Below are 27,458 nucleotides of genomic sequence, written 5' to 3' on the forward strand. Positions count from 1 at the left end.
ACACAAAAGGAAAAAGAAGTTCGCTTGCAGTCAAACGTATTGGCAATCGTACAATTATCTATATAACAGGATCAGTCTGCAAGGCAGGAACAAAACCCCCTCAAGGCGAGACAAACTTAAAGCATTTACCACTGATAACAAAGGATTTTTGAAAGGTTAGCCCACAAATGAGTGAAAGTGATGGGCGTGGTTAAAAGCCCCCAATACTAACAACAGGTCAAAACGCTCGACCTAAAAACCTCTGGCACCAGAGGGTACTTACACCTTAGCAGGTAAAAGTGTTAAACAAGACATCATATTTTCTAAAAGAATAATTCTTAACACTATAATATTTGCTTGAATTTCCTCTAAAAATCTCTATCTGTTTTGGTAATACTATGTAAGCTTGTTGTACACTTAAGAGATTCTACATTTTGAGGGCTTGGGTGTGTTTTTCCTAGGAGCATTTTAGTCTTACAGTGCTCTGATTGGATGAGTTATATCCTCCCGTAGCATACTTGAGGGACTATATCATTATTAGCTATTTAGTACTCCATGGGAGTGCATGTGTCCTTGCTCGCTCTACCAATATCCTCTATATCAGCATTCTAGTGTGCTCTCTTTTCCCTCCCCAACCACTTCCACTCCTTGCCCGTGCCTCACACTTTTTTAAATATAAACATGTTTTTGAAGGCCCAGTAGCTGCAAAGTGCTGCCAACCTACCTGTTTTCTTTTTCATGCTTAACCTGCGCCTTTTCTTTTTTTAATATTTTAATTTACCATTCTAACAAGGCCATCTGTCTTTTTAGCACGTTTCCGTTTACTGCCATGTTGAAACAGGGAATGCAAGATTGCCACATCTGTCATGAGACAAGCGTAGCCAAACTCATTACGCCTGTGTGCACATTAGCAGCCATCTTTGAATGTGTTTCCTTTAGGGCAAATTCTAATCCAAGAGAGCCAGCTATGTGTGCTCAAGCATTTTAGTGCATGAGTTTGCATGCCAGTACTAACAAGCATTGTCAAAGCCCATAGTTCAGCTTTTCATAGCTGACACCCATTATGAACTGCACTCAACCACCAAATATAAACACAGGTAGTTCAGTGAGGTTTATATTTACTTTCAAGCTTACAATTACAGTAATCATGACTTCACCTACCCAGTCAACTATTTCTACCCAAACTCTATTGAACTGGCCCAATGCTATCTGGCAGTCCACGCCTATGCCATGGCTGTTCTGGAAATAAATGTCCTAGAGGAAGATGTTAAACGTCTCATGGTCTTGTCGACATGAATGAGAAGGCTACAAGCACCAGGGAAGAAGTGATCCACCACCCTGTTTCTCCCAGTGGAAGGCTGTTCCTCAAACAGCCTCGGCATGTGGATGGGGAGGTGATAAACAGATGTTCCTCTGAAAACACATACAGACTCCCACTTCTTCTACATGAGCCTTAATTCTTGAATATAAAGCTCTGGAAAGGGATTCACACTTGGAGATGCATACAAGATCCCAGTAAGGAAGGTTGTATGCGTTGCCTACCCACCATAAATCTCAAATGTGAAAAAGGATTACTCTATGGATAAACAAGAAGGGGAAATATTCCTGTTCTAGACTTAGGGCCTGTTTTAGAGTTTGGCGGGAGTGTTATTCCGTCACAAGCATGATGGATACCCGTCCGCCATGTTACAATCTCCATAGGCTATAATGGGATCGTAATAGGGCAGACGGGATATCCACCACTTTTGTGATGGAGTGACCCCATCCACCAAACTCTAAATCAGGCCCCTAGTCTTCTCTTGCCTCCATATACTTACTGTGCTTTGTGTGCTTGGGCAAGCTGCATATTCAAATGATCCTGGGATTTGCGGAGTTCCTTTTCCTGTCGCTTTTGCTGTCTTTCAAGAAGTACCATCGCCCTGGCAGCTTGTACGCGTTGTCGATCCCAATCTGCTGCTCTCTGACGTTCCTCTTCTTGAAGCCTCTATTAAAATAGTGTTTAACGAATTATTATGTCATAGGATGAATATTGCATACTAATTATGCAAAACAAAATTAAGTACGCATTGCTATGACCCCAATTTCTCGTCCCTCTTCCTTCAGAATTATCGTACATCCAAGCAGGCTGGTGAACCTAGATATGCTTAGTGTCTGCTAGACTAATTGAAGGCCATGCCCAGTGGGTGTTGTGGGCAGAGGGCTTGCACTGTGCTCAGTGTTTTCATTTTTGGGACTAAGGAATGGGGTACTGGGCACACATGACAAATTATCTCATCCCAAAATCCAGGAAATCCACTGAAATTCTTTGCTAAGTGGGCATGATGGTTCTCTACGATCAGATATGACAATATAAAACAATGGAAATTTCCTAAAAAAACGTCAGATGAACGAATTTCATTGCTATCATTTAAAACCTAAAAACGACTGAAATTGGCTTGTTATGGTTAGCTGCGCAAACAATGTGCTTGAACTCACAAAGGACTGGACAAATGCCATCACCAAAGCCTTCCTCAGTGACATAATTGAGGTGCATAATGTATAAATTTTTCCACAGTTGACTGGGCATTCTAAATAAAGTCCTGGATTTGTAATATACATGATGGAAATTGAAGTGAATGTGAGGGGACAGTTGAGGAAACTGACGCTGCTTCTGAAGCACATCACACTTACAGGATGTAAGCTCTCCGCTAACAGACTGTTACAAAGCTGTGTAAAGTACCTCGAAAAACATTCTTGTCACTGAATGTTAAAACGGTAGGTCGAAAGCCCGATTTTATAATCAGGTAGTTTCCTCGACTGCGATTAAACTGTCTTGGATTGGCAAATTACTTCTTGTACGAGTGCCATTCGTTAGCACCATAAAAAGATTGAAAACAGATCACGGTAAAACTCATGTTAACTTGCAAATACCCCCCCCCCCGCCCCCCCACCCCCCACACCCACCACTACCTTCTGGTTTAAGCTTCTGCAGAGAAAATACATTACAGAAGAGCATACCTAGGCAGGCTCAGTTTTACATTCATTAGTAGATGGGCCACAGATGAAAAACAGAATCTTGGAAATCAAGTCAAACTCACTTCAGAAGAGTGCAGATAAAAGAATAACACACGGTAGCTTCAAACAATATGCAGCAAAATAACAGTACATACCAAGCACGGACCCGGCACAAGGTTGTCCCCATGCACTCTGGCTGGCATTCCTACACCCAAGCGTAGTAATGCAGCTTTGAGAGTCAGAGGTAAGACCTGTTTCAGGTTTGGCAGCCGAAGGGCGATGTGGTACATGTAAAGAAACTACTTGACCAGGATCACACGGCTTAGCTAAGACGGGAAGGCAAGCTCCATCTATATGCAGTGCAGGCCTCATATGCCTTGATAGTCTGCTGCCTTGGCAAGACAACGGTAGGCGACTCGGTCTACTATGATGAATAGCTGTGCAGGAACTCTGCTACCAGTGGTCAGATTTATATACGACATTGAGTACATTTTCTTGAGCAAAAACATAAAAAATGTGAGAAGTGCTGTTTTGCTTCCAAGTCCACTCTAGATAGTTCTAGGAGACATAAAAACCTAGTCTTGACCTTGGGACCACGTCTCGATGGCTGATGCTGGCCAGGCTGGTACCGGAAATGTGTCTCGTTGTGAAGAGGTCCTTGCAGCATGAGAAAGGGCACTGAGTCAGACTTGATGGGACCCACAGTGCCAAGGTGTCAGACACCTGGCACTCTCAAACCTCTCAGAGAAGCCAAGTCATGTGAAGAAACTACCAATAATTCCAGAGAGCCCTGACACTCTTGACTAAACAGCAAGACACCTACAGATGTAATGCTACAATGAGTGCAAAACGTCACCATAACACGTCATCATAACAAGGAAGCTGTAGCCTCACAACCATCGACACTCTGCAGTCTTGACCGAGAGAGAGAGCAAGAGAGAGAAAAAACTCCCTAAGCCAATAGAAACATAGAGGGGGCCAAAGCAAGTGTCAAGTACATTTGAAACATAAAAAATATTGTATGTCTTAAATATCGTATAACATAAATACTGTGTCTTAAATATTGTTTACAAAAATATTAATCTGTAGTCTTATTGGGGGGTAGTTTTTTTTATTCTTAACTTCAATGGGCCGATGTTTAGGGCAATATTAATGTCAGGTGATATCCTTGCTACGATATTCCAGTAGCACGCCATAAAAACAACTGTCACATAGAAAAGACACAAACATTGGGAAAGGCAATAGGCCTGGGCTACTTTACGGTGATACGTTCTGAGCTATTTTGGTTTGTATGTTCTTTGTTGCAAAGATTCTAAGTTGAATGTAAGAAGGTTGCTGTATATTGTAATGCAGAACATAGCAGCCACCCAACCCTCGCTGCTGAACGTAGAGAGGACGAAAGAAGCAGAACTGTAAAAATCCTATTACTGACAAATGGTAGTATAAGAAGGGAGACTGATATGGCAACGCCAGAGACTAAGGGCCTCATTTGTAGATTGGCGGGGCTCAGTTTGTAGCCTCATGAGGAGGTGGGAAGAACTGTAGGTGGGGGGAGGACTGAGCTTTTGCACCTTTTTATCTGTTTAAATTGTATTCACTCTGGTATACAGCTTAAGTTATCTCCAATCCAGACCTGAACTGAAAAGAGAGAGTTTAGCATCTATTTGACATATGTTAGCACTTAAAAATGTTTTCATCACTGAGATCTAAGGAATTTCTTTTTCAGAAGCTATGTAGCCGAAGGACAATCAGGAAACTACTTCAACTTCAGAGTGATGTTTTTGAGCCTGGGACCTAAAGCCGGGGGAAGATGGAGAAACAGTGCTGACCACCCAGGGAGGGAGGAAAGGGAACCAAAAAACCGTACACCAAGCACTGTCTGCACTGGCTTTGGACACAAGGAAGGGGCACTGGATTTCTTCATTCTTAGGGAACAGCAGGCTGGAGTCAGAACCAGTGTTTCTTCAATTGCGGATACCTTCACAGGAAGGAAGGAGATGCTGCTGTTGGGTAAAGGATCACTTTACCCAAACGACTGAGACAGTTCTGGGTGGGAAAGGATTCAATTTTAGTATCCTGTAGCCGTCAGAGTCTGGCCAAGCGACCTATTGCTCTACCATTAACAGACTGTGCACAGGATATCACTAAAAAGTGGAGGACATCGTCTGGACTTGGAGACTTGAGCGAGGTATCTCGACCATTACATGATGATGTAAGTTCTAATATATATATATATATATATATATATATATATATATATATATATATATAGTAAAGAGCTGTTCACAGAGTCACATCAGAGTTTGGGGAGACTAGGTGGAGTACAAAGAGCTAGAGGTGGAATTGGGGAATTGGGCTGGGACACCTAATATAGGGGGCATCACTAAATAGGAGAAGGAGGCCCAACCTAACACAAATGACCCACCGATGTACGCAAACGACTGATGAATAACCATGGTATCTAATGTCCCACAGGTCAGAAGGATTTTGATTACTGTGTGCCATTTCATGTTGCTTTCACTTTTTGCCTCTTTGTGTTTTTATATATGAATGAATGCTAATAAAAGTGTCTACTAACAAAGAGGTACAGCCAAGACAAATGGATCTGAGTTTACATGTTTGAAAAATTAGTTTGTATTCATTTGGGACACTTAGCACTATCTAAGATGTCCCTACCATTTTCTCAAGGACTTGTTGCTTCTGAGTGAAGTTTATTTCCATCAGTTGTTCCTCATTCATTCCTTTCCAGCGGTCGGGAACCACACGGTGCGGCCCAAATGCACTAGCTGCTTGCTCAGGGTTTTCTGACAGAAGGTCCCCCTGGAGGAGGTTGGAAATCTCAACGGCACCATCCTCCTCATTTTGTTGCTTTTCAATCCTTTTCCTTTCAGATGACTCCATAGCCTAAAATACAAAAACTAAATGTAATATACTTCCTATATAATAAAACAAAAACATTCAACAATTATCAAAAACTCAGCATTGGAATTTACAGTGCTTGCTTTTTAATCTACTGGCTAAAGATCCTTACTGCATCAGAATGAAATTTCATATGCCCTAGCCAAGTAACAAGTCCATCTTCATGCAGCAGTAGGCCAGACAATCGCCATTTGAGTGTCTGCACTGCTGTATTGTTTGGAAAAGTACATTTGCTACAGGCAACACTTCCTTCCATCTGGCAGTGATTAACCTATGATATTCTTAGGGCCATCCTATTCCTAATGCTGATCTTCATACTTAAAAATCTATCTCGCTACAAGTACATTCCTGAACAATCAACCACAACAAGTGTATTCAATTACTTTGTATAGTATTGCTTATGTGTTTCACTGAATTATGGAGGACAGCTAAGAACTGCATACCTGAGCCATATTAAATTCCTTAGTAGTCATACAAACAAGTCGTTTAGTTTCTTCCTCCATCCTTTGCAGTTCCATAGCTCGCTGGTCCAGCTCAATTCTCGTCTTGTCATACAGTTCATCTATGACCAAAATAACAGGTGGTAAAATCCCCAGACTTCAATTAATCTATACAATAAAAAATCACTAACAAATCAAATAAAGACCCAGACTTTCAGTACTGAATTACTGAAGGGAAGAATCTACATTTTGTGTTTTTTTTTGTTATTCTGTACTTGTCCAACTGACCTTTCTGCAATAGTAATTGCAGTGTAAAATAATCAAATTAAGAAAGCCGGAAAACTCTCATCCAAATTAGAACATTGGAATGTTGAAGACAATGGAATGCCCTGGGCTTGAATACCCTTGGGCTCAATATCAGTCCTCTCGGGTTCTGTGAGGCGTTTGTTTTATTAATTAGAACATTTGCCCTCTAGGGGTGGAATGTTCTAATAGCCTTAAAGCCAGCCATAGCTGGGCTATAGCGGCCATTAAAGGCCCGCTCCCTTGTTAAAAGCCCTCACCTTCAACTCTGGCCTTCAACATTGGAGCGGGCATTTAATAGGTAGTATAGCCCGCTATGGTGGGTTATTAAGCTATATTAATTCATTTGCAACTAGGCACAGAAGCTTGTTAGAAAGGGGAGTTATCAAAGTCATGAAGTGTACTTTGCCTCACTGTGAACAAATACGTGCATGATTATAGCTTTATAGTCCGCCTGCCACTTCAGGTCTACTTTTTAAATGTTTTTAGAAAATAAACCTGAAGTTGCTAGTTTATCAGGCAGGAACATACTTATGACATCAATGGCTCTAGTCATCCCAGTATGAAACTATTTAGAAGAGTGACAATTCTTTTTTTCACCACCTATGTATGAAAAGTCACTATAAATTTTGATTTCTTGGGATCATCTTTCCACCAGAAGGAAAATCTGACTCAATAGGAACCTCCTGCCAAATTATATCAGAAAACAGAGGATGTGGTACCTTTCAAATGGGATTCCCCGTTATACAAGAATACATCCAAAAACATCTAATTTGCTACCTATTAGACATTATTTAGCTATGACTGTAGACAGTTCAAGCCACATAAACGCCTCCCTTAAGGGTGATATTAGCAAAGTAGTAGAATCTCTGGAATCCAGTGGCTGTAGGTGAAGAAGGGAGCAATTGCATCATGTTAACGGGCAACTGCTATGAGGTGTAAACAGAAGGCACCGAATTCTCCATATTTGTCAGAAAACCTCAGGTGCCTGGCCAGTGTTAGGAGCAGGATGATGGACAAAGAGGAGGCTCCTGTCCTAAAAGAGAGCACTCCTTAAATGACGAGAGTTCAAGTACAGGGGCGCAGCTTGGTCAGCAAGTTTGGGGATGAGTGAGGTTCAGACTTTCCAACAATCACACTGGCATATTATGTTAAAATACATTATACAACAAGCATCGCGCATGTGGTGGGGGTTAAGGGGCAGTGAAAAGGGTGGGGAATGCTGTTTGCTAGGGGTGCTAAGTGAGAGAAAATACAATTTTTTTAAAACAACAAACATTTTTAAAGACGTTCAGAACAGAGAGAGGGAGACAGTGTGTGCATGTTTGTCTGTCTGTGTGTTTACAAATCCGACATACACCTCACCATACCCAACTGATATCACATGAACCCAACTACAATACATTTATTAGGGGTGTGTATCACTCCAAACATCCCAGACCCCCGCCAAGCTACGTCCCTGTTCAAGTCATCAGCAGTGGCGGCCGGCAGCTTTAGGAGGGAGGGGGGCGGCGGGAAGCACACACACACACTCATTCTTTCACACACAGACACGCACGCACGCACATCCATTAACAACACTCATACCATTCAAAAATGCACCCAAGCACCAAACATTCATTTTAAAACATCACACACACTCATTCTATCACACGCACGCATGCACGCACATCCATTAACACTCATAACATTCAAACATGCACGCAAGCACCAAACTTTCATTTTTTAAAGATCCCACGCGCTCATTCTTTCACACACACACACACACGCAGATCCATTAACAACACTCATAACACTCAAACATGCACACGCGCACCAAACATTCAATTTGAAACATCACACACACACTTACGTTCAGTCTGCAGGTCCCAGGAGGGTTGGGACTGCTGCCTTCCCTCATTGGCTGACCTTAGGTCAGCCAATGAGGGAAGGCAGCAGTCTTAGCCTCGTCACAGAGTGAGATGGGGTCAGTGAGACTGCTGACCCCACCCCACTCTGTGACGAAGTTTCACTGATTGACACTCGCCCTGGGCGCTTCAGGGCTTAAACCTGAAGCGCCCAGGGCGAGTGTCAATGGGTGATGCTTTCCTCGTCACCCAGGGGAGGGCCTCGAGGCACCTTTGCTGAGCCGAGGAGGTCACACCCATAGGAGCTGTGACCTCCTCAGCCCAGAAAAGTTCAGCTCAGGCAGCCAGGAGTCTGCGCAAATCACCCATGGCTCACTCCTGGCTGTCTGAGCTGAAAATGAAGAGTGTCTGTAAGGCTGACCTTTGTTCAGCCTGACAGACACTCTTCATGAGGGGCAAAAGGTGGCGGGGCATGGCCCCTCCACCCTAAAGGACGGGCCCCAACTGGTCATCAGGTAAAAACTAAAGAGTGGAATAAAAATCACGATCTCCCTCTGGAGAACATATTACCTGCTCAGTTGGAAGGGAAAAATAACTGCTCTTATCAAAATTCCGGTCTGGGATTTGTAATGTCTCCAACCTATGGAGTATAGGTGGCTGGGGATGTTTCCCTGGAACAGGTCCTGGGAAGCTAAGGAAGGACTGGGTAATGTTTTTACAGATTTTAGTTACATATCTGGTATCAAATTGCTTCTTTTTCCTTTCTTGTCCTTTTCCTATCTTTTTATTCTTCCTCTTACGATCTTTACTTGATGAATTGCCAGAAACACTCTCTGGCTCCCAAGAAGGAGCCGATTTAGATTTGAAAGTCTTGCTCTGTAAACATTTTTGATGAATAATTCTTCAATTAGGATGGATCAATCTACAAACATGTATAGTCAGCATTACATCCTGCAATGCAAATGTAAACATTTTCACTAGGCAGAGGGTACATCTGGAATATCAGATAAATCATTTATCAGTGCTAATTTCATGGATGGTTGAAAAGGTATAAAAATAGAAGGGGCAAGCATGCCCTAGGTCTGAAACCATTCGTCAGAAATGACAGGGTAAGTCCCTCAGATAGCTATGCAAAGCCTACGGTGTAGCTTAAAGCAGCTTTGAGGCAGTACCAGGTGTTATGGGGTTAACAGGTTCTAAAACACCAAACCCAGAATCATGTGGTACGATGTACTGCCAGAATGCTGACTCAATCTCCAAAAGTAGGGATTTGTTATTTGGGCTTTAGGATTCAGCCCAAAGAGTCTGATTAACCTTAGGATGCTAGGTAACGGCGAATGGTATTCTTTGAAAGGAGCACCCATTTGCGGTGCTATTGGGACAGAGGTACTGTTTTGAATGTTAACATGTTCTCAAGTACCATCGGACCCAGAGCCTATTGGGTCGCTGCTTTTCCTTGTATAGGTATTCACAGGTGCCTGCACCCAAATGTTCCCACTGCTGAACGGCCATTAGAAGTCCCTGAACAAGAGCAGCAACCATTTCACTGGTCCTCAAGTGTACTATTGACTTGGATAATGCACTTGGTACTGAATCCTCCTTCCTAAGAGGGGCAGTTTTTGTCCCACAACAAAGTCCAGGGTCTCCTTCAGAACAGGTAATTACTCGGGCAATAACATACAACAGGACTCCATGATCCCAGAGGGAATCCCACACAGAAAAAACAAGAGCCTACTGATGCCTGTAGGCCAAAAGAGAGACCTCTAAAACTGCTTGTCACATGTGATGGTTTCTTTGAAGGTTGTTGTAAACAGCATTTGCAGCAGTTGTGGGCAAATGTTTTATATACAATCATATCAAAAACACAACATTAAATATACTTCATTCAGGCATGGGAGGAGAAGCATCTGAGAAGTCTATCACGTAGCCTTGCCTAGTAAATGGAAATGACCTGAAGGTGGTGGTTGGTGGCACACATGTAAGGAAAGGAGCAAACCTGTGGGGGCATCTCACACAAGAAGCACTCTAAGAATCTCTTACAGTCACAGTGATTTGTTCTGATCCTCTCTACAGCAAAGGCTATTACCAAGCAAATGAGAAGGAGAGAGCAGGGTGACAGTATATGCCCTTGTAATCTGAAAACAGCTAAACAAATAAATAAAAATGCTTTTCACATACTGCAAGACCTCATTAAGTCATCGGATGAGTTAACACGACAAAAAAGACAAGGGTTGGGCTCTACCTGAAAATCACTTATAAGGCCTCACGAATCATAGCAATGATCATTAACTGTGCTTATAGTTTTGACTTTGGTGTATTAAAAATATTTTTACAAGCAACACACAGCGAGGCAGCTTATAGGTAGCAGCGGCTGATGCTTAGTGCCCACGTACAATATATATTGCATTGGAGATGCACAGGCTCTTGTACTGAGTGTGAGGAAGCATACACCAATGCCATCTGTTCCTCAGTGGTTTTCTGTATTGACAGCCAGTGCTGCTGCTCATGTTGTACCTTAGTGAAGCTTGGCGAACACCTTTTCAGTATGCAAAATCCAAACTGAGTGGTACTGTCATCCTGAAGGGGGAGCACCGCAGCATGCAATGGGGGAGGGAGAGTGCAGACTGTGGCAGATCACAGTGTACAGGGGAAGAGCAGAGGATCGAGGAAGAAAATGGTGGGACCAACAGGCCCACCACACCCGCATGGCAGACCTACTACAGGCATCACAGTGGCCATCAACAGTACCAATGGGGAACCGACAGGAGACTAAGAAACAGAAAATGGAGACCAATAAAAGACAACGCAATAGACTCGTGCAGCACCAGGAAAAGGAAACATGATGTGGATGAAATGCTTGAACTAATGTTAGCCACATTGCAGTCAAACAAACAAGTTACTTACCTTCACTAACGTTTTTTTCTGGTGGATACAGTAGCTACCTCTGGATTCCTTACCATTATGGAGTCTCCAAATGCGCCAGCATTCGATGGAAACTTTCTTCTCAGCTTTTCATGTCGACGAGGACGTCACAATTGCACGGCTCCGCACACATGGCAATAAGAAGTCCTCGCCAGAGTGCTGACGGCAGTTTCACCCTTTTTTACGTGCCTTTGAGGCGAACAGGTGAAAAACGACCTCACAAAAGCACACATATATATATTCGGATAGCAATACAATTATAATATAAATACAACATTTATTTATATGAAAAAATAATCAAAAACGTATATACATTTATAATAAAGAAGTCTTGGTATAACCAGACAGGCAACGGGGAGGTGGGTGGGACTTAGAGGAATCCACAGGTAGCTACTGTATCCACCAGATGAAATGTTACTGAAGGTAAGTAACTTGTTCTTCTGATGGATACAGCTACCTCTGGATTCCTCACCTTTTGAATAGAGTCCCAAAGCAGAACCGCACTCGGAGGCAGGTGCCCGACTGATCACACCAAGAAATCCTGCAGCACAGAACATGCAAAATGGCCATCCCTCCTAACTTCCTGGAACGAAGCAATAATGCTTTGCGAAAGTATGGAGGGAAGCCCAAGTTGCTTCCTTACAAATATCCACTACAGTAACACCTCTAGGCAATGCCAAAGTGGCAGACTTAGCCCTGGTGGAATGAGCTCTAATACCCTCAGGAGCAACCTTCTTTGCCAACGAATAACAGATCTTAATGCAAAGAATGACACACCTGGATATTGTTCTTTTATGGAGAGCTCTGCATTTAATCTTGCCCACATATCCAACAAAGAGTTGGTCATCCAAACGAAAGTCCTTTGTTCTTTCAACATAGAAACTGATAGCTCTTCTCGAGTCTAAGCAATGGAGTCTTTTTTCCTCTTTTGAAGGGTGAGGAGGAGGATAGAAGGATGAAAGAGTAATAGACTGCCCCATATGGAAGGGAGTGACAACCTTAGGAAGGAAAGCCGCCCTGGTTCTCAGCACCACTTTGTCATCATAGAATGACGTAAAGGGAGGGTTGACACTAAGAGCCTGAAGCTCACTCACACGCCTAGCAGATGTGATAGCAACAAGGAAAACTGTCTTTAAGACTAACAACCTTAAAGAACAAGAATACATAGTTTCAAACGGTAAACCCATTAAAAAAGAAAAAAAGAAATTTAAATCCCACTGAGGCATAAGAAACGGAGTGGGAGGAAACTTATTAGTTAGGCCTTTAAAGAACCTAACAACTATAGGCGATTTGAACAAGAAAGGTTGATCATGAAGGCACAGAAAGGCCGACAATGTTGACAAATAGCCCTTGATAGTCACAACTGCACAACCCTTCTGTGCTAAAGTAAAGGCAAACATCAGAACATCAGACAAATGGGCTTTCAAGGAATCAATTTGTCTCTTGCCACACCAAGCCACAAATTTCACCCATCTGCCGGCATAAACAGTCTTGGTGGAGTTTCGCCTGGCCGATAAGATAACATCCACCACTTCTGGCAGGACAGAAAAGGAACTCAGATTGCCCCGTTCAATCTCCAGGCATGTAGGTGCAGGATCTGGAGGTGGGGGTGTAGAACCTGCGCCTGCGACTACGAGAGGAAGTCTGACCTGTGAGCGAGACAGAGCGGAGGTCACAGTGAGAGTTGGAGAAGGTCTGTGTACCACACCCTTCTCAGCCAATCCAGAGCTATTAAAATTACTCGAGCCCGATCTTGGCGAATCTTCCTCAGAACCCAAGAATCAAGGGTATGGGGGAATCGCGTAAAGTAACTGGTCGCACCAAGACATCTAAAACGCGGCCCCCAATGCTCCTTGCACTGGATGCTAGAGACTGCAGAACGACAGGCAGTGCGCATTCTCCTGAGTGGCAAACAGGTCTATCTGTGGAAAACCCCACAACTGGAAGATGTGAAGGACCAGGTCCGGATGGAGATGCCACTCGTGATCGGCCGAGAAATGCAGACTGAGACAGTCCGTACGTACGATGAGAACTCCGGCCAGATGGCTTGCTACTATGCAAATCCGATGGTCCTGTGCCCAGGACCAGAGCTGCAGAGCCTCTCTGCAGAGAAAGTACAACCCTACACCTCCCTGCTTGTTGACATACCACATCGCAGTAGTGTTGTCCGTCAAGACTTGAACTGACTGACCGCGAAGGGACGGGAAGAAGGCCTTGAGAGCCAGACGTATTACCTGCAATTCTAACAGGTTGATGTGAAACATCTGTTCCACTGGAGACCAACGACCGTTAATCTCCATGTCCCCCTGATGAGCACCCCACTCTAGAGTGGAAGCATCCGTAATGACCATGGCCACTGGTGTTGGAAGAGAAAACGGCCATCCCCGAGAAAGTTGCCGCCCGCAGTCCACCATCATAGATCCGTTGCAGCGTCTCTGGAGATCGTTATCTACTCCTTGAGATCTCCTTTGTGTTGAAACCAATGCTTGCGGAGGCACCACTGAAGAGCCCTCATGTGCCAACATGCATGAGTGACCAACAGAATGCAAGAGGCGAACAGACCGAGCAGACGTAGGACCTTGAGGACTGGAAAAACAGCTCAATTTTGAAAACACTGGAATCAACGCCTGAATGTCCTCAATCCGCTGAGGCGGAGTATAGGCCCAATTCAATGTTGTATCCAGTACTGCCCCTTTGTTGATTGTGGCGAGGTTGGGTAAAAAGTGTACTTGCCTCTTTAAAATTACATCACACAGTGCCAGGAACCCTAAGAAGAAATTGTTAAGGGTCCAGCACTTGTGGGTACAGTTACCCACAACCATCGCTCTTTAGTGGATCACGACTTTAAGCGATTTTCGTACCACCACCTCTTTTGGAGGAGATTTATTTGGGCCAATTGCCAAACGATGTATTCTTTTCACTTTTGTGATTATTCTTCATATGTTCCATAATTGTTGTGTAAATGTTATTCCAGGTGCTATGTTTTGGTTTAATTGGGCCATTCTGTCTTCGTGTATGGTTTCTTCGTCCTGTTAAATCACGTATTAATACATTTCGAAAATACATTATTTTTCAAAGAGAGTATTTATCACTTCTCTTTATAGAAAATAGGGCAATTTATCCTGACCTTATGACTAACTTTGTGTTATTATGTGTTCTTTTACCCAGGGCAGGTAGGGTAGTTGGGTAAACCTCTTCTTTATTTCAATTTGGAGGTGATGCAGCACAAGCTCTGGGGACTTGGCTATGATCAGCCAATCGTCTAGGTAAGGGAATACCGATATTCCCTTCCTTCTGAGATTAGCTGCAACCACCACCATCACGTTCGTGAAGACTCGAGGTGCAGAAGTAAGACCAAAAGGAAGTACTGCAAACTGGTAGTGTTGCGACCCCACCACAAACCGGAGATACTTCCTGTGTGACTTAGGAATGGGGATATGAAAGTAAGCATCCTGCAAGTCGACAGACACCATCTAATCCTCTTTGTTCAATGGCAGAAGCACCTGCGCTAGAGTCAGCATCTTGAATTTCTCCTGTTTGAGGAACCAATTCAAAATCCTCAGATCCAGGATAGGCCTCAATCGACCATCCTTCTTGGGAATCAGGAAATATCTCGAATAGCAACCCTGACCCCTTTCCTGCTCTGGAACCAACGCCACTGCACCTTTTGATAAAAGGACTTGAACCTCCTACTGCAACAACAGGAGATGATCTTCTGAAAAAAAGGACGGGGAGGGATGGGATGTGGAAACTCCAGAAAGGGAAGGGCATACCCTTTACCCACAATATTTAGTACCCAGGAGTCTGATGTGACTAACTCCCACTTTTGGAGAAAATGAAATAACCTTCCCCCTAAGGGAGAAGCATGAGTTAAAATGGATGGAAAACTAGGGCTGCTTTCCTTGTTGTGCTCCCCAAGAGGAAGAGGATGAGGCAGGGTGCTGCTGGGGGGCTCCTCGTGTCCTAACCCTCCCTCACCCTCTAAAGGACCTATATGGAAGGTTGGCAGGCTGCTGAGTCGTGGATTGAGGTCTTCCACGATAAGCGGCTCCATGGCCAAACCCCCTAAACCTTGGAAAGGATCTGAAAGAAGTAGATGTGAAAGCTTTGCAGTCCCAAAGAATTTGTCGTGGCCCCACTATCTTTGAAGCGCTCTAAGGCAGAGTCCGCTTTGGCCCCGAACAACTTTTCATCATTGAAAGGGAGGTCCAATAACGTTGTCTGGACATCTGTCGAAAACCCAGAAGACCTCAGCCACGCATGTCTCCTGGTGGCGACTGAAGTACCTATTGCCCTGGGCACTGAGTCTGTAGTATCTAGAATGGATGATCTGTTTGGCTGCAGCTTGGGTGTCCAACAGGAGCTCGTCGAACTGGCCCTGCATATCCTGTGGCAAGTTAGGCACTTCAGCTCTAGCCGTGTCCATCAGGGCGTGCACATATCTAGCCAACACACAGGTAGCATTGACCGATTTTAGGGCCATACTGCAAGATGAGAAAGTCTTTTTATCCGCTTGCTCCATCCTCTTGGACTCCCTGTCCGATGGAGTAGCAGGAAAGTAGCCTGGTGCAGAACGAGCCGAACAAGAGTCGGATGCTGTGACAAAAATCCTGGATCTCCAGGAGCAACCCTGTACCTTCTTGCTACAGTTCTGGACACAGCTGGCGATGTAACAGGCTTTCTCCAGACCTCTAAAATAGGCTCCATAATAGCATAATTGAAAGGGAGCAAGGGATCTGCTGAAGTAGAGGAAGGATGTAAGACTTCAGTCAAAATGTTTGTTTTACCTTCAGCAGCTGGCAATGGAAGCTCCAAAAAATCTGCAGTCTTCTTAATAACCGAATGGAAGGAAGCCGCCTCTTCTGTAAATTCCCCCAGAGATGAAAGATCACACTCAGGAGAAGTGTCCAGCCCACTTGCTGAGTTCAGGCCCTGCAATCTCCCAAGGGCTCAGCAATGTCACCTTCCTCTAATAGCTGTCTCTGGTACTTTTGCTCTTCCAAGAGCCTCAGCGCTCTCCTCCTCGACCTGGCCTCCAACCTCGGCGTCGACAGAGAGTTAGCTGACGTCGACGCCGCCGACTTCAAAACAGATGAGCACGGTAAGGGAGAAGAAGGAGATGCACTCTGTCCTGACCGGGACCCATCCGGCGCCAGAGTTGACTCCATCGGCGCCGGCAGCCCATAAGGCGTTGTCATTGGCGTCGAACCGCCACCCTCAGCCTGATAAAAAGGCACGAACGGAGCCAACTTGTATGGAGCCAGAGAGCCCAAGGAGAATGCCAAAGGACCTGTAGGACCAGCCGGTGTACCAGCAGGGGCCATAGCCTTATTAAAAATACTAAACATGGCATTAAGAAAGGCCGTCGGATCCACTCCCAGAGTCGGGAAGGCAGGTAATCTTTGATCTTCATGCAGCGCTTGGGTCAGATCTGGAACCTGTGCCACCGACTCCTGAACCCGAGGTGAAAAGTAAGTTGGAGGACTCGCTGGGGATTCGACCACCTCAATGAGCAATGGCACTGGAGAAGTCTGAGGACTTTAAGGCTGGGGAGTTATAGTAGGACTAACCTCCCACGCCGTACGACACCATCTAGATGGAAACTGAGATCGAGACCCATCTATAGAAGAATGACGTCAAGAGTCATGCCGGCGCAGCTTCTTGTGTGACCTCGACGACTTACGGGATGACAAGTCCCTAGTCTTGGACCTTTGGTGACTTCAGTGTCCTTTCTTGGCCTTAGCTAAAAAGAGCTTGGCTTCTCTTTCTTTCAGCGCCTTCGGATTCATCCTTTGGCAGGGCACGCACTCTTCTACATCGTGGTCTGAACTGAGACACCATAAACAGTCATCGTGAGGGTCTGTGACAGACATATGACCCCGGCACTCACGACAAGGTTTAAACCCTGACTTCTTAGGAGGAGAAATTGTAACAGGTACAATAAGACACCTTCGAAACAGTAGCTTCTCGAGAGCTAGGAGTAAACCGTTAGTCTCGAAGGCACGGAAAAAAGGGAACTGACGTCAGCACGCCGGCGAGGACTACTTATTGCCACAATGACATCAGGCGGAGTCGCGTGTGGAGGTGTGCAATTGTGACGTTCTCATCGACGTGAAGAGCTGGGAAGAAAGTTTCTGTCAAATGCTGGTGCATTGGGAGAATTCATAAGGTGAGGAATCCACAGGTAGTTGTATCCATCAGAAATATTATTATCCAATGTGCCACTACCGACAGGATTTAACCATATGCAAATCAGGCTTGGCCTCAACCCAAAAGGGATTGTCTCAACCAAACTGCTAGGTGCTGGACCATGAGCTGAACATAAAAACAAAGAACCCCCAGACATGTTTCAATATTGTCAGGACTCATCAGTAAAGCGCAGCTTGTACCCATGCTACAAGGAGAATGTCATCCATGTGTTGTTATACCACTTGCATTTAGGATCTCTCACTAGGAAAACAACCACAAGCTGTTGGATGAAATGCTTACATTAATTTTATATTAGAATTAATGCTTACATTAGAATCAGACAACCACTTAGGCCTTCATTATGAGTGACTCGTAGTAATCCCCAATATTTTCCTCCTATGGAAAATTAAGATTACACATTTTGGGGGTAACGTACATACCATGCTTATTAATGCATGCTCTCCCAATATTTTAGCTGGCCACTTTGCCTACTTGAAGCATGTGAAATATCGAGATGAAACACCACAAAGTTGTTGGTTTGTACACATAATAGGTAGTACATTTTCAGAAAGTTAATTTCCAAACATGACCTATCCATAAAACGGAATGACTATTAACTACTTGAGTGCTAGGGTTACCACCAGTCGCGGCTGGCAACTGGGCAAAGTGGCGGAGCAGGGCAGGGGGAATAAAATAAAAATAAAAAAGAAATTAAAACAAAAACGTACCTTAAGCACACAGCCCGTCGCCGCTCTCCACCCCAGTGCAGGCACAGGTTCCCAGCCTGCCCTGTGGCCCATCATGACACTCCTCAGAGCAGCGTTATAATTGGCTGAAGGGCCCTGGCTGGGTGCTCCAAGGCAGACTAGGAGCCTGGACCTGCTCTCTCCAATCCGGCAACACAGTACTGGGTTGGAGAGAGCTCTTGTGCGCATGTGTGTTTGGCTGGCCTGAGACAGCTGGCCAAACATACATGCACACTGAAAGGAGTGCTCTGTGCACTCCCCTCGGTACTGGTCAACCCCATGGCTCCGCCCCCTTAACTGGTTCTGTGCCTCAGACTTAATGGTTACGTCCCGCGGCACAGTGCTCCGGTGCTGAGGATGTAACTATTATGTCCTTGTCCTGAAGCATGGGGGGAACAGTAGCACCCCCCGTGGGCCTCCCTACCTCCCCCCTCCCCCCAGTGAAGGGATGGAAGGGAAATCGCTTCCCCTTCTCACCCCCGTTCCCCCAGCTTTATTTTTTAAGAGTAGGCCATGGATGTCATTCAGCAGTCGCCAGGTTTAGCAGCTGCGACTCCTGACTTGCCCTTTGTGACCCCTGGCCTTAGAGGTGCCAAATTCAGTGCCAGGAACACAGTGACAGCCCCTCCTTATGGACGTCAGCTGGGGCTCCACTATATTTTCTCTCCATTTTTTATTACACTAATAGTGACTAATATATTATTATTCACTATTAGTGTAATAATAGTGGAGTACAATTAGCTGGAATATGCCCTTCCACGGTAGCAGTAATACTTTGTTGTGTGTATACTTTGTTGTGTGCATACTTGTGGGTGAGAGTGTGTTTATGTGAGAGAGAGTGTATATAAGTGTGAATTTGTATATATGTGTAAGTGTGTGTGTGAGAGAAAGTGGAGATCAAAGGGCATGTGATGTCACTTCCGCTACCCCTGCCATTTTGGTGAACTGATGCTCAGACACAGGCCTGGGGTCTGTGCAGTTTCTCCAGCCTGGCTGTATACACAGCCAGGCTGAAGAAACCTAAGTGTGCATGTGTTTGGCTGGCCTCAGATGGACGGCCAAACACACATGCGCACTTGGGTGCACTCTCCCCTCCTCCCCCTCCCACATCCCGTGACCCAGCTCCACCCCTCCCTGCGCTGCTGGCTGTGCCAGAAACAGACAAATGAAACTATCTATTGTTTTATTTGTCTGCATCTGGCACAGCCAGTGGAGCAACACTCCTTCGCCATAGCGAAGAAGCTGTCCCTGCTTTGATGCGACCTTCACGTCAACAGAGCCCAGCTGACAGCACTGTTGAAGTGGAAGTCACATCAGCAGCACCCAAGAGGTAAAAGAGTGTAGCTTAATTCAGAGAAGTAATCAGTCAGTCAGAGGAAGACAGCCTCACTCTGCGTTCAACAACATCATTGTAACATATTTACACTCAGAGGAAAAACACATTGAAGCACTTTTTGAATTTAGGAACAAAACCTAAATCATCAAACTCCACTACTAAACATTTCAACCGAATGGCACTGCAACAATACTCCAATGTGTCAAAGCACTGGAACACATTGAGTATAAAAACTTGAAACATTAAGCATAAAAAAGAAACAAATTGAGCATGAAAACTAAATGTTAGAAAAATAATTTAATAGGAAAATGTCTCTGAAATGTCAAAAATGTGTCAAAAATGAAAAGTCAGAAGCTCAGACTTAAGAAAAGGAAAGTGCCTGTGAGTCCTCGTGACAACCAAAAAATTTGAATTAAAGCAGTTGCAGTTGGCACAGAACATTCTTGAAGCTCGCTGCCTGAGTAAAGTTCAGTATTAAAGGGTTGTGAGAAGGTAGCCTCTTTCTTGCCTTGTTACCCCCACTTTTGGCCTGTTTGTGAGTGTATGTCAGGGTGTTTGTCACTGTTTTCACTGTCTCACTGGGATCCTGATAGCCAGGCCTCAGTGCTCATAGTGAAAACACTATGTTTTCAGTATGTTTGTTATGTGTCACTGGGATCCTGCTGGTCAGGACCCCAGTGCTCATAGGTTTGTGGCCTATATGTATGTGTCACTGGGACCCTGTCACACAGGGCCCCAGTGCTCATAGGTGTGCATGTATATGTTCCCTGTGTGGTGCCTAACTGTCTCACTGAGGCTCTGCTAACCAGAACCTCAGTGGTTATGCTCTCTCATTACTTTCAAATTGTCACTAACAGGCTAGTGACCAATTTTACCAATTTACATTGGCTTACTGGAACACCCTTATAATTCCCTAGTATATGGTACTGAGGTACCCAGGGTATTGGGGTTCCAGGAGATCCCTATGGGCTGCAGCATTTCTTTTGCCACCCATAGGGAACTCTGACAATTCTTACACAGGCCTGCCACTGCAGCCTGAGTGAAATAACGTCCACGTTATTTCACAGCCATTTTACACTGCACTTAAGTAACTTATAAGTCACCTATATGTCTAACCTTTACCTGGTAAAGGTTAGGTGCAAAGTTACTTAGTGTGAGGGCACCCTGGCACTAGCCAAGGTGCCCCCACATTGTTCAGAGCCAATTCCCTGAACTTTGTGAGTGCGGGGACACCATTACACGCGTGCACTACATATAGGTCACTACCTATATGTAGCTTCACCATGGTAACTCCGAATATGGCCATGTAACATGTCTATGATCATGGAATTGCCCCCTCTATGCCATCCTGGCATTGTTGGTACAATTCCATGATCCCAGTGGTCTGTAGCACAGACCCTGGTACTGCCAGACTGCCCTTCCTGGGGTTTCACTGCAGCTGCTGCTGCTGCCAACCCCTCAGACAGGCAGCTGCCCTCCTGGGGTCCAGCCAGGCCTGGCCCAGGATGGCAGAACAAAGAACTTCCTCTGAGAGAGGGTGTGACACCCTCTCCCTTTGGAAAATGGTGTGAAGGCAGGGGAGGAGTAGCCTCCCCCAGCCTCTGGAAATGCTTTGTTGGGCACAGATGTGCCCAATTCTGCATAAGCCAGTCTACACCGGTTCAGGGACACCTTAGCCCCTGCTCTGGCGCGAAACTGGACAAAGGAAAGGGGAGTGACCACTCCCCTGACCTGCACCTCCCCTGGGAGGTGTCCAGAGCTCCTCCAGTGTGCTCCAGACCTCTGCCATCTTGGAAACAGAGGTGCTGCTGGCACACTGGACTGCTCTGAGTGGCCAGTGCCACCAGGTGACGTCAGAGACTCCTGCTGATAGGCTCCTTCAGGTGTTAGTAGCCTTTCCTCTCTCCTAGGTAGCCAAACCCTCTTTTCTGGCTATTTAGGGTCTCTGTCTCTGGGGAAACTTTAGATAACGAATGCATGAGCTCAGCCGAGTTCCTCTGCATCTCTCTCTTCACCTTCTGATAAGGAAACGACCGCTGACCGCGCTGGAAGCCTGCAAACCTGCAACATAGTAGCAAATACGACTACTGCAACTCTGTAACGCTGATCCTGCCGCCTTCTCGACTGTTTTCCTGCTTGTGCATGCTGTGGGGGTAGCCTGCCTCCTCTCTGCACCAGAAGCTCCGAAGAAATCTCCCGTGGGTCGACGGAATCTTCCCCCTGCAACCGCAGGCACCAAAAAGCGGCATTACCGGTCCCTTGGGTCTCCTCTCAGCACGACGAGCGAGGTCCCTCGAATCCAGCGACTCTGTCCAAGTGACCCCCACAGTCCAGTGACTCTTCAGCCCAAGTTTGGTGGAGGTAAGTCCTTGCCTCACCTCGCTGGGCTGCATTGCTGGGAACCGCGACTTTGCAGCTGCTCCGGCCCCTGTGCACTTCCGGCGGAAATCCTTCGTGCACAGCCAAGCCTGGGTCCACGGCACTCTAACCTGCATTGCACGACTTTCTAAGTTGGTCTCCGGCGACGTGGGACTCCTTTGTGCAACTTCGGCGAGCACCGTTTCACGCATCCTCGTAGTGCCTGTTTCTGGCACTTCTCCGGGTGCTACCTGCTTCAGTGAGGGCTCTTTGTCTTGCTCGACGTCCCCTCTCTCTGCAGGTCCAATTTGCGACCTCCTGGTCCCTCCTGGGCCCCAGCAGCGTCCAAAAACGACAAACGCACGATTTGCGTGTAGCAAGGCTTGTTGGCGTCCTTCCGGCGGGAAAACACTTCTGCACGACTCTCCAAGGCGAGAGGGATCCGTCCACCAAAGGGGAAGTCTCTAGCCCTTTTCGTTCCTGCAGAAACCTCAGCTTCTTCTGTCCAGTCGAAGCTTCTTTGCACCCGCAGCTGGCATTTCCTGGGCATCCGCCCATCTCCGACTTGCATGTGACTTTTGGACTTGGTCCCCTTGTTCCACAGGTATCCTAGATTGGAAATCCACAGTTGTTGCATTGCTGGTTTGTGTCTTTCCTGCATTATTCCTCTAACACGACTCTTTTGTCCTTAGGGGAACTTTAGTGCACTTTGCACTCACTTTTCAGGGTCTTGGGGAGGGTTATTTTTCTAACTCTCACTATTTTCTAATAGTCCCAGCGACCCTCTACAAGGTCACATAGGTTTGGGGTCCATTCGTGGTTCGCATTCCACTTTTGGAGTATATGGTTTGTGTTGCCCCTATCCCTATGTTTCCCCATTGCATCCTATTGTAACTATACATTGTTTGCACTGTTTTCTAAGACTATACTGCATATTTTTGCTATTGTGTATATATATCTTGTGTATATTTCCTATCCTCTCACTGAGGGTACACTCTAAGATACTTTGGCATATGGTCATAAAAATAAAGTACCTTTATTTTTAGTATAACTGTGTATTGTGTTTTCTTATGATATTGTGCATATGACACTAAGTGGTACTGTAGTAGCTTCACACGTCTCCTAGTTCAGCCTAAGCTGCTCTGCTAAGCTACCATTATCTATCAGCCTAAGCTGCTAGACACCCTATACACTAATAAGGGATAACTGGGCCTGGTGCAAGGTGCAAGTACCCCTTGGTACTCACTACAAGCCAGTCCAGCCTCCTACAAGAGTGAGATATTGCTTCATCTGAAAAGGCCTTAGCAGTAAAAAGCAGTTAAAACAAATTTTAAAGAAACATTATAACATTTATTTTGTAATATATTTTCTCAAGCGTGTTCCAGGATCACCTGAACAAGAGACATTATTCTGAAGGGGATTGATGGTAAAAATAATTTACTGCCACCTACTCTAGCATCCACTGTGCTGAAAGAGACTCCCTACACACATTAAAGATTAGAACTCATTGAAAGATAAAGTCTTTTTAAAAGCAGAGGAGGTATACTAACCAACACTATCATACAACACTGAAATTCAAAGTGTTGGTGAAAGTCAAGGCGTTGACCAACTGCCAATCATTACTAAGTTACCACAGGCACTGTATGTTGCTCGAAGCCCTGCGGTGGAAGCATGTTGAAAAGACAACGCAATAAAAATTTCTGATAGAAAAACTTAGATTCTTACTAAACACATATGTGAGGTTCGCATCAAATCAATCTTTAAACTTTACAGTGTTGGAGAAAGGTAGAAACTGTAAGGTGCTGGAGAAAGGCATAAAATGTATCTATAGTGCTTGTATCATGCATTCAAAGAATGGGCTGAATGGGTGTAATGGTGACCGCTGATAAAAATGCTGATCTTTTGGAACAGTCTAGATAAACTACTTGAAGACGGACATGGTTCTCACTTTTGCTAAACTCAAAGTGCATCTTCTTATGTATTCATCGAGAACTGCTGCCTATAATGCTCAATCTGATTGGCTCAGTAAATAGGCCTGATTTTACCCACCCACAGAGTTACCGATAACAGGAGTACCGGTAACTGAGGGTTTGGGAAAAATCTGGCAATTACAAGCTGCATCTGGAGAGTCCACTAAGAAGTGTGCAATTACCAGGGGAATCAGTAATACCAAGTCTGATTCCCCCAAGAATTCCTCATTTCTGTCCCTCCTTTCTTACAGATATTGTGGCTGATTTCAGCAGCGAAAATCTCTGGGTTAAAGTAATGAGATCTGCGGAGTACCTGTGGAACACATAATTCTGATGGGGCTGGTAAATATTGGCCCCATCAGAATTAAGAGGATCCTCATAATGAGGGCTTTGGTACGCAAACAGCTAGCAAAACCTACACCAATTTGTCTGGAGAAGAAGGGATTTCCACTTCCATTGACAGTTACCCTCGGTGTTCACTCTTTATTATTAGTTCAAAAAATATAATATACAAACTTTGAAACAACAATGAAATCTCAATTTTCAGTGGAAAAAACTATGAGTTATGATTAGGTGGAATTCGCCAATATAAGAGCAAATCCTTTATATATTTCAGCTTCTGTCTGCAGTGACAGGAAGCAAAGACCATTGGCCTCAAGCCCTACTCTACTCACTTTCAGCTTTGCTTTATTCCAGGCTGTGTAGCACACCTCTTACAAAAAGGGAATCAGTGGGGATCAGTGTCAGGAGAATAAACTCCAAAATCCGCTAGCGGCACACAGTTTTGTTCCCTCACTCCTGGCAAATGGCATGTTAATACAACATTACACATTAATTTCTGGGGAATGATCCCATTAAGCATTGCTGTGTCAATCTATGACGTAGGACGATGAACATCTGAAATAACACCAGGCACCTTTGACTAACAACATTTACCTACAGAACTTTATGTTAAATTAAATTCCTGCTCCCTTGTTAAAGGCCCTTGCCTTCGGATCGGGCCTTTAACGCTGGAGCGGGCCTTTAATGGCAGGTGTAGCCCGCTACGGCAGGCTCTAAGGTTATAGTAGAGCACTGCTTAATTTAAGCCAGCGGATGCAAGGGGGGATACAGGCACTTTTTTTTGGGAGACATACACCTATTATTAAGACTTTGATCCAGAGCAAGACAGTGAGAAACATACAAGGGGTGAAAGAAGGAAACGAAAGACAAGAAATATGACAAAGAAAGAAATGAAGGATGAAAATTAACCTGAAAGAGTCAGAAAAAGGGACAGGGTGTGCCTGTTAGTGAATGGATGAGGCATGAGGTGTAATCAGGACTACACAGCCTTGACATTCAATTCCCAACCTTCAAGAAAGTCAGCTGTGGACTTCTGAGCACAACCCTGGGCCCCAGCACTTGTTCTTTTACAAACTGAGCACTACAGCAGAGCCAGGAAAAACTGCTTGTATCAGTCATGTTAAATATTGCCATGGTATCTCCATTGTGGCAATTCAGTCAGAACTGCCTACACTCTTGTAGTTTGCTCTGAGAATGCTACTACATATATTTCTTTTTAACATAAAATCACAGCACCTGCACACTTCTTGTCGGCCTTTGCTTTCTCCAACTCTCTTTGCTGCTGAAGTGACCACTCTCGATGCTGCTCTTGCTGCAGCTTCTGCCGGTCCTTCTGGTTGAGGTCTTCACCGAGAAGGCGCTGCACACCTGACACTGTGCACCGAGGATCTTTGTCTGATGTTCGAGCAGGAAGGTCTTTCTGAAGAGCCTGAGGATCATAAAGATCAAACTCCCTGCGGTCTTCACGCTTTTGAAAGCAATTCCGGAAATCAGAGATGGCTTTGTTAAAGTGCATCACATCCTCCTTTTGCCGTTCATCCAGTAAGCAGGCGATCTGGTCATTCTGCACCATCTGCTTAGCTATCAAGGCAAGAGAAAAACATTTTATAGCACAAAGTACTTTTTTGTTTACATTTGTCCCCCAGTCCTACCTCCCCCAAAGCCATACTTTTAGGGCTCCAGGACATGAGTGTATTGTCAAACAGCAGAGACTCAAACAGCCTTGTCTCATCAGGAGGGCTTTCGCCAAATCCAGACTTTTTAACCAACATCACTTTGTGTGCTTGAAATGGCAGGGCCACCCGTCAGAAGGAAAAGCAAAACTGCAAGTCCCCGCTTGTAAGATGGTGTTGATTAAAAAGTCAGGGCTGGCTTAAAGTGCTTTTGATAACATGGGGGGTTAGTCACGTTGCCTCTGCAAAGTATTCCTTTGGCTAAGTTGACCTGAAAGGAGACTAGACTATCATGGTAGGTCCATATTTATTATGGGCCCAGGTGTTTCATATGAAGGACAGTCTATAATTTGCTATTGTCCATAATCTGTCCTTGGTCATCCCTACATCCAGTAATGCCTGTTAACTAATGTTCCAATTAAAGTAGTTGCCCTTATTTAACAACGGAAAGAGAGCACAATTAAAACTATTGATTCGCAGCACAGGAATTTGACATTTCCTACTATCATAAATTGCTTCCTTATATACATATGTATTGTTTAATTTATGCATAATTTCAAGACAGTAGGGCAATTGTAGTGATCTATGAGGAGAAACGTAAGAGTAGGACATTTCATTTAAAAAGGAGGTATTTATAGTCACTTAACGCTCAAATGAAGATAGAAGGAAAGTAACTTTTTCCAGAAAAAGGACTTTCAACGCAATTAACGAAGGGGACGTGCTTTCAATAGAAAACCGTACAGCAGTAGGATGCAGAGCTCATTTATATATAGGGGTCATAAACTAAGATTTGGCAAAATAAATCGGGCACCTGTTCTAGAATCAGTAGGCAAACAACTATGTTGGGGGAATGTATCATTTAACTAATTTTGCTTCCTCTACGGGCCAATGTAGCCATGTTCTTCTGTGTCTGGTTTGGATCAACAAACTGTTCAATGAAACAGGGATTTGTGCTCAAGATTGAGCCAATTTGAATAAAACTGCCTGCTTCCTGCAAGAAGTAACATCTTAACGATATCTTCTACTCAGGTAAAGGAGATATGATGACCTTCTCCCACACCCCTTGTAGGCATCCCAGCACTGGAGAGTCAAACCCAGCATAGTCTCGAATTGGACAAAGGACTGCCAGAAACATTGTATTGTGGTATTATAGGACCACAGGATGTCCACACTGTGGGATCAGAGACACTTAGAACAGGTCAGAGACTCTGGTATATTTCTTTGTCAATCAGGCCTTAGTGTTCCACAGAAAATGTAATGCTATTAAAATACATGGAGGCATGAACTACAGTCAAACTGTAAAACGTTATTTCCCTCTTTTCTTTTTAATTCTTACATACATATACAGTGCCATTTAGTTTTTACTTGCAATGTAGTTTTCTTTTTTTTGTCTTTTATAGCTCACTGAAAAGTCAAACAAATTATTTTGGGGACTATTTC

At 44.7% G+C, this 27,458-nt stretch overlaps 1 protein-coding gene across 2 annotated transcripts in view; it reads right to left on the reverse strand.

Annotated features, from left to right (window-relative positions):
- The window catches only part of RIBC2 (RIB43A domain with coiled-coils 2), a 74,298-nt gene that overhangs the window by 6,710 nt on the left and 40,130 nt on the right, over nucleotides 1-27,458 (reverse strand). For both annotated transcript variants that reach the window (XM_069228257.1, XM_069228258.1), the window contains 4 exons: nucleotides 25,582-25,926; nucleotides 6,336-6,454; nucleotides 5,650-5,877; nucleotides 1,797-1,963 (listed from right to left, as the gene is read on the reverse strand). In XM_069228257.1, coding sequence (XP_069084358.1) covers nucleotides 1,797-1,963; nucleotides 5,650-5,877; nucleotides 6,336-6,454; nucleotides 25,582-25,926 — 859 coding nt within the window. The remainder of the gene's footprint in view (nucleotides 1-1,796; nucleotides 1,964-5,649; nucleotides 5,878-6,335; nucleotides 6,455-25,581; nucleotides 25,927-27,458) is intronic.

This window comes from Pleurodeles waltl, chromosome 4_1, assembly GCF_031143425.1.
Source record: "Pleurodeles waltl isolate 20211129_DDA chromosome 4_1, aPleWal1.hap1.20221129, whole genome shotgun sequence".
Classification (NCBI taxonomy): domain Eukaryota; kingdom Metazoa; phylum Chordata; class Amphibia; order Caudata; family Salamandridae; genus Pleurodeles; species Pleurodeles waltl.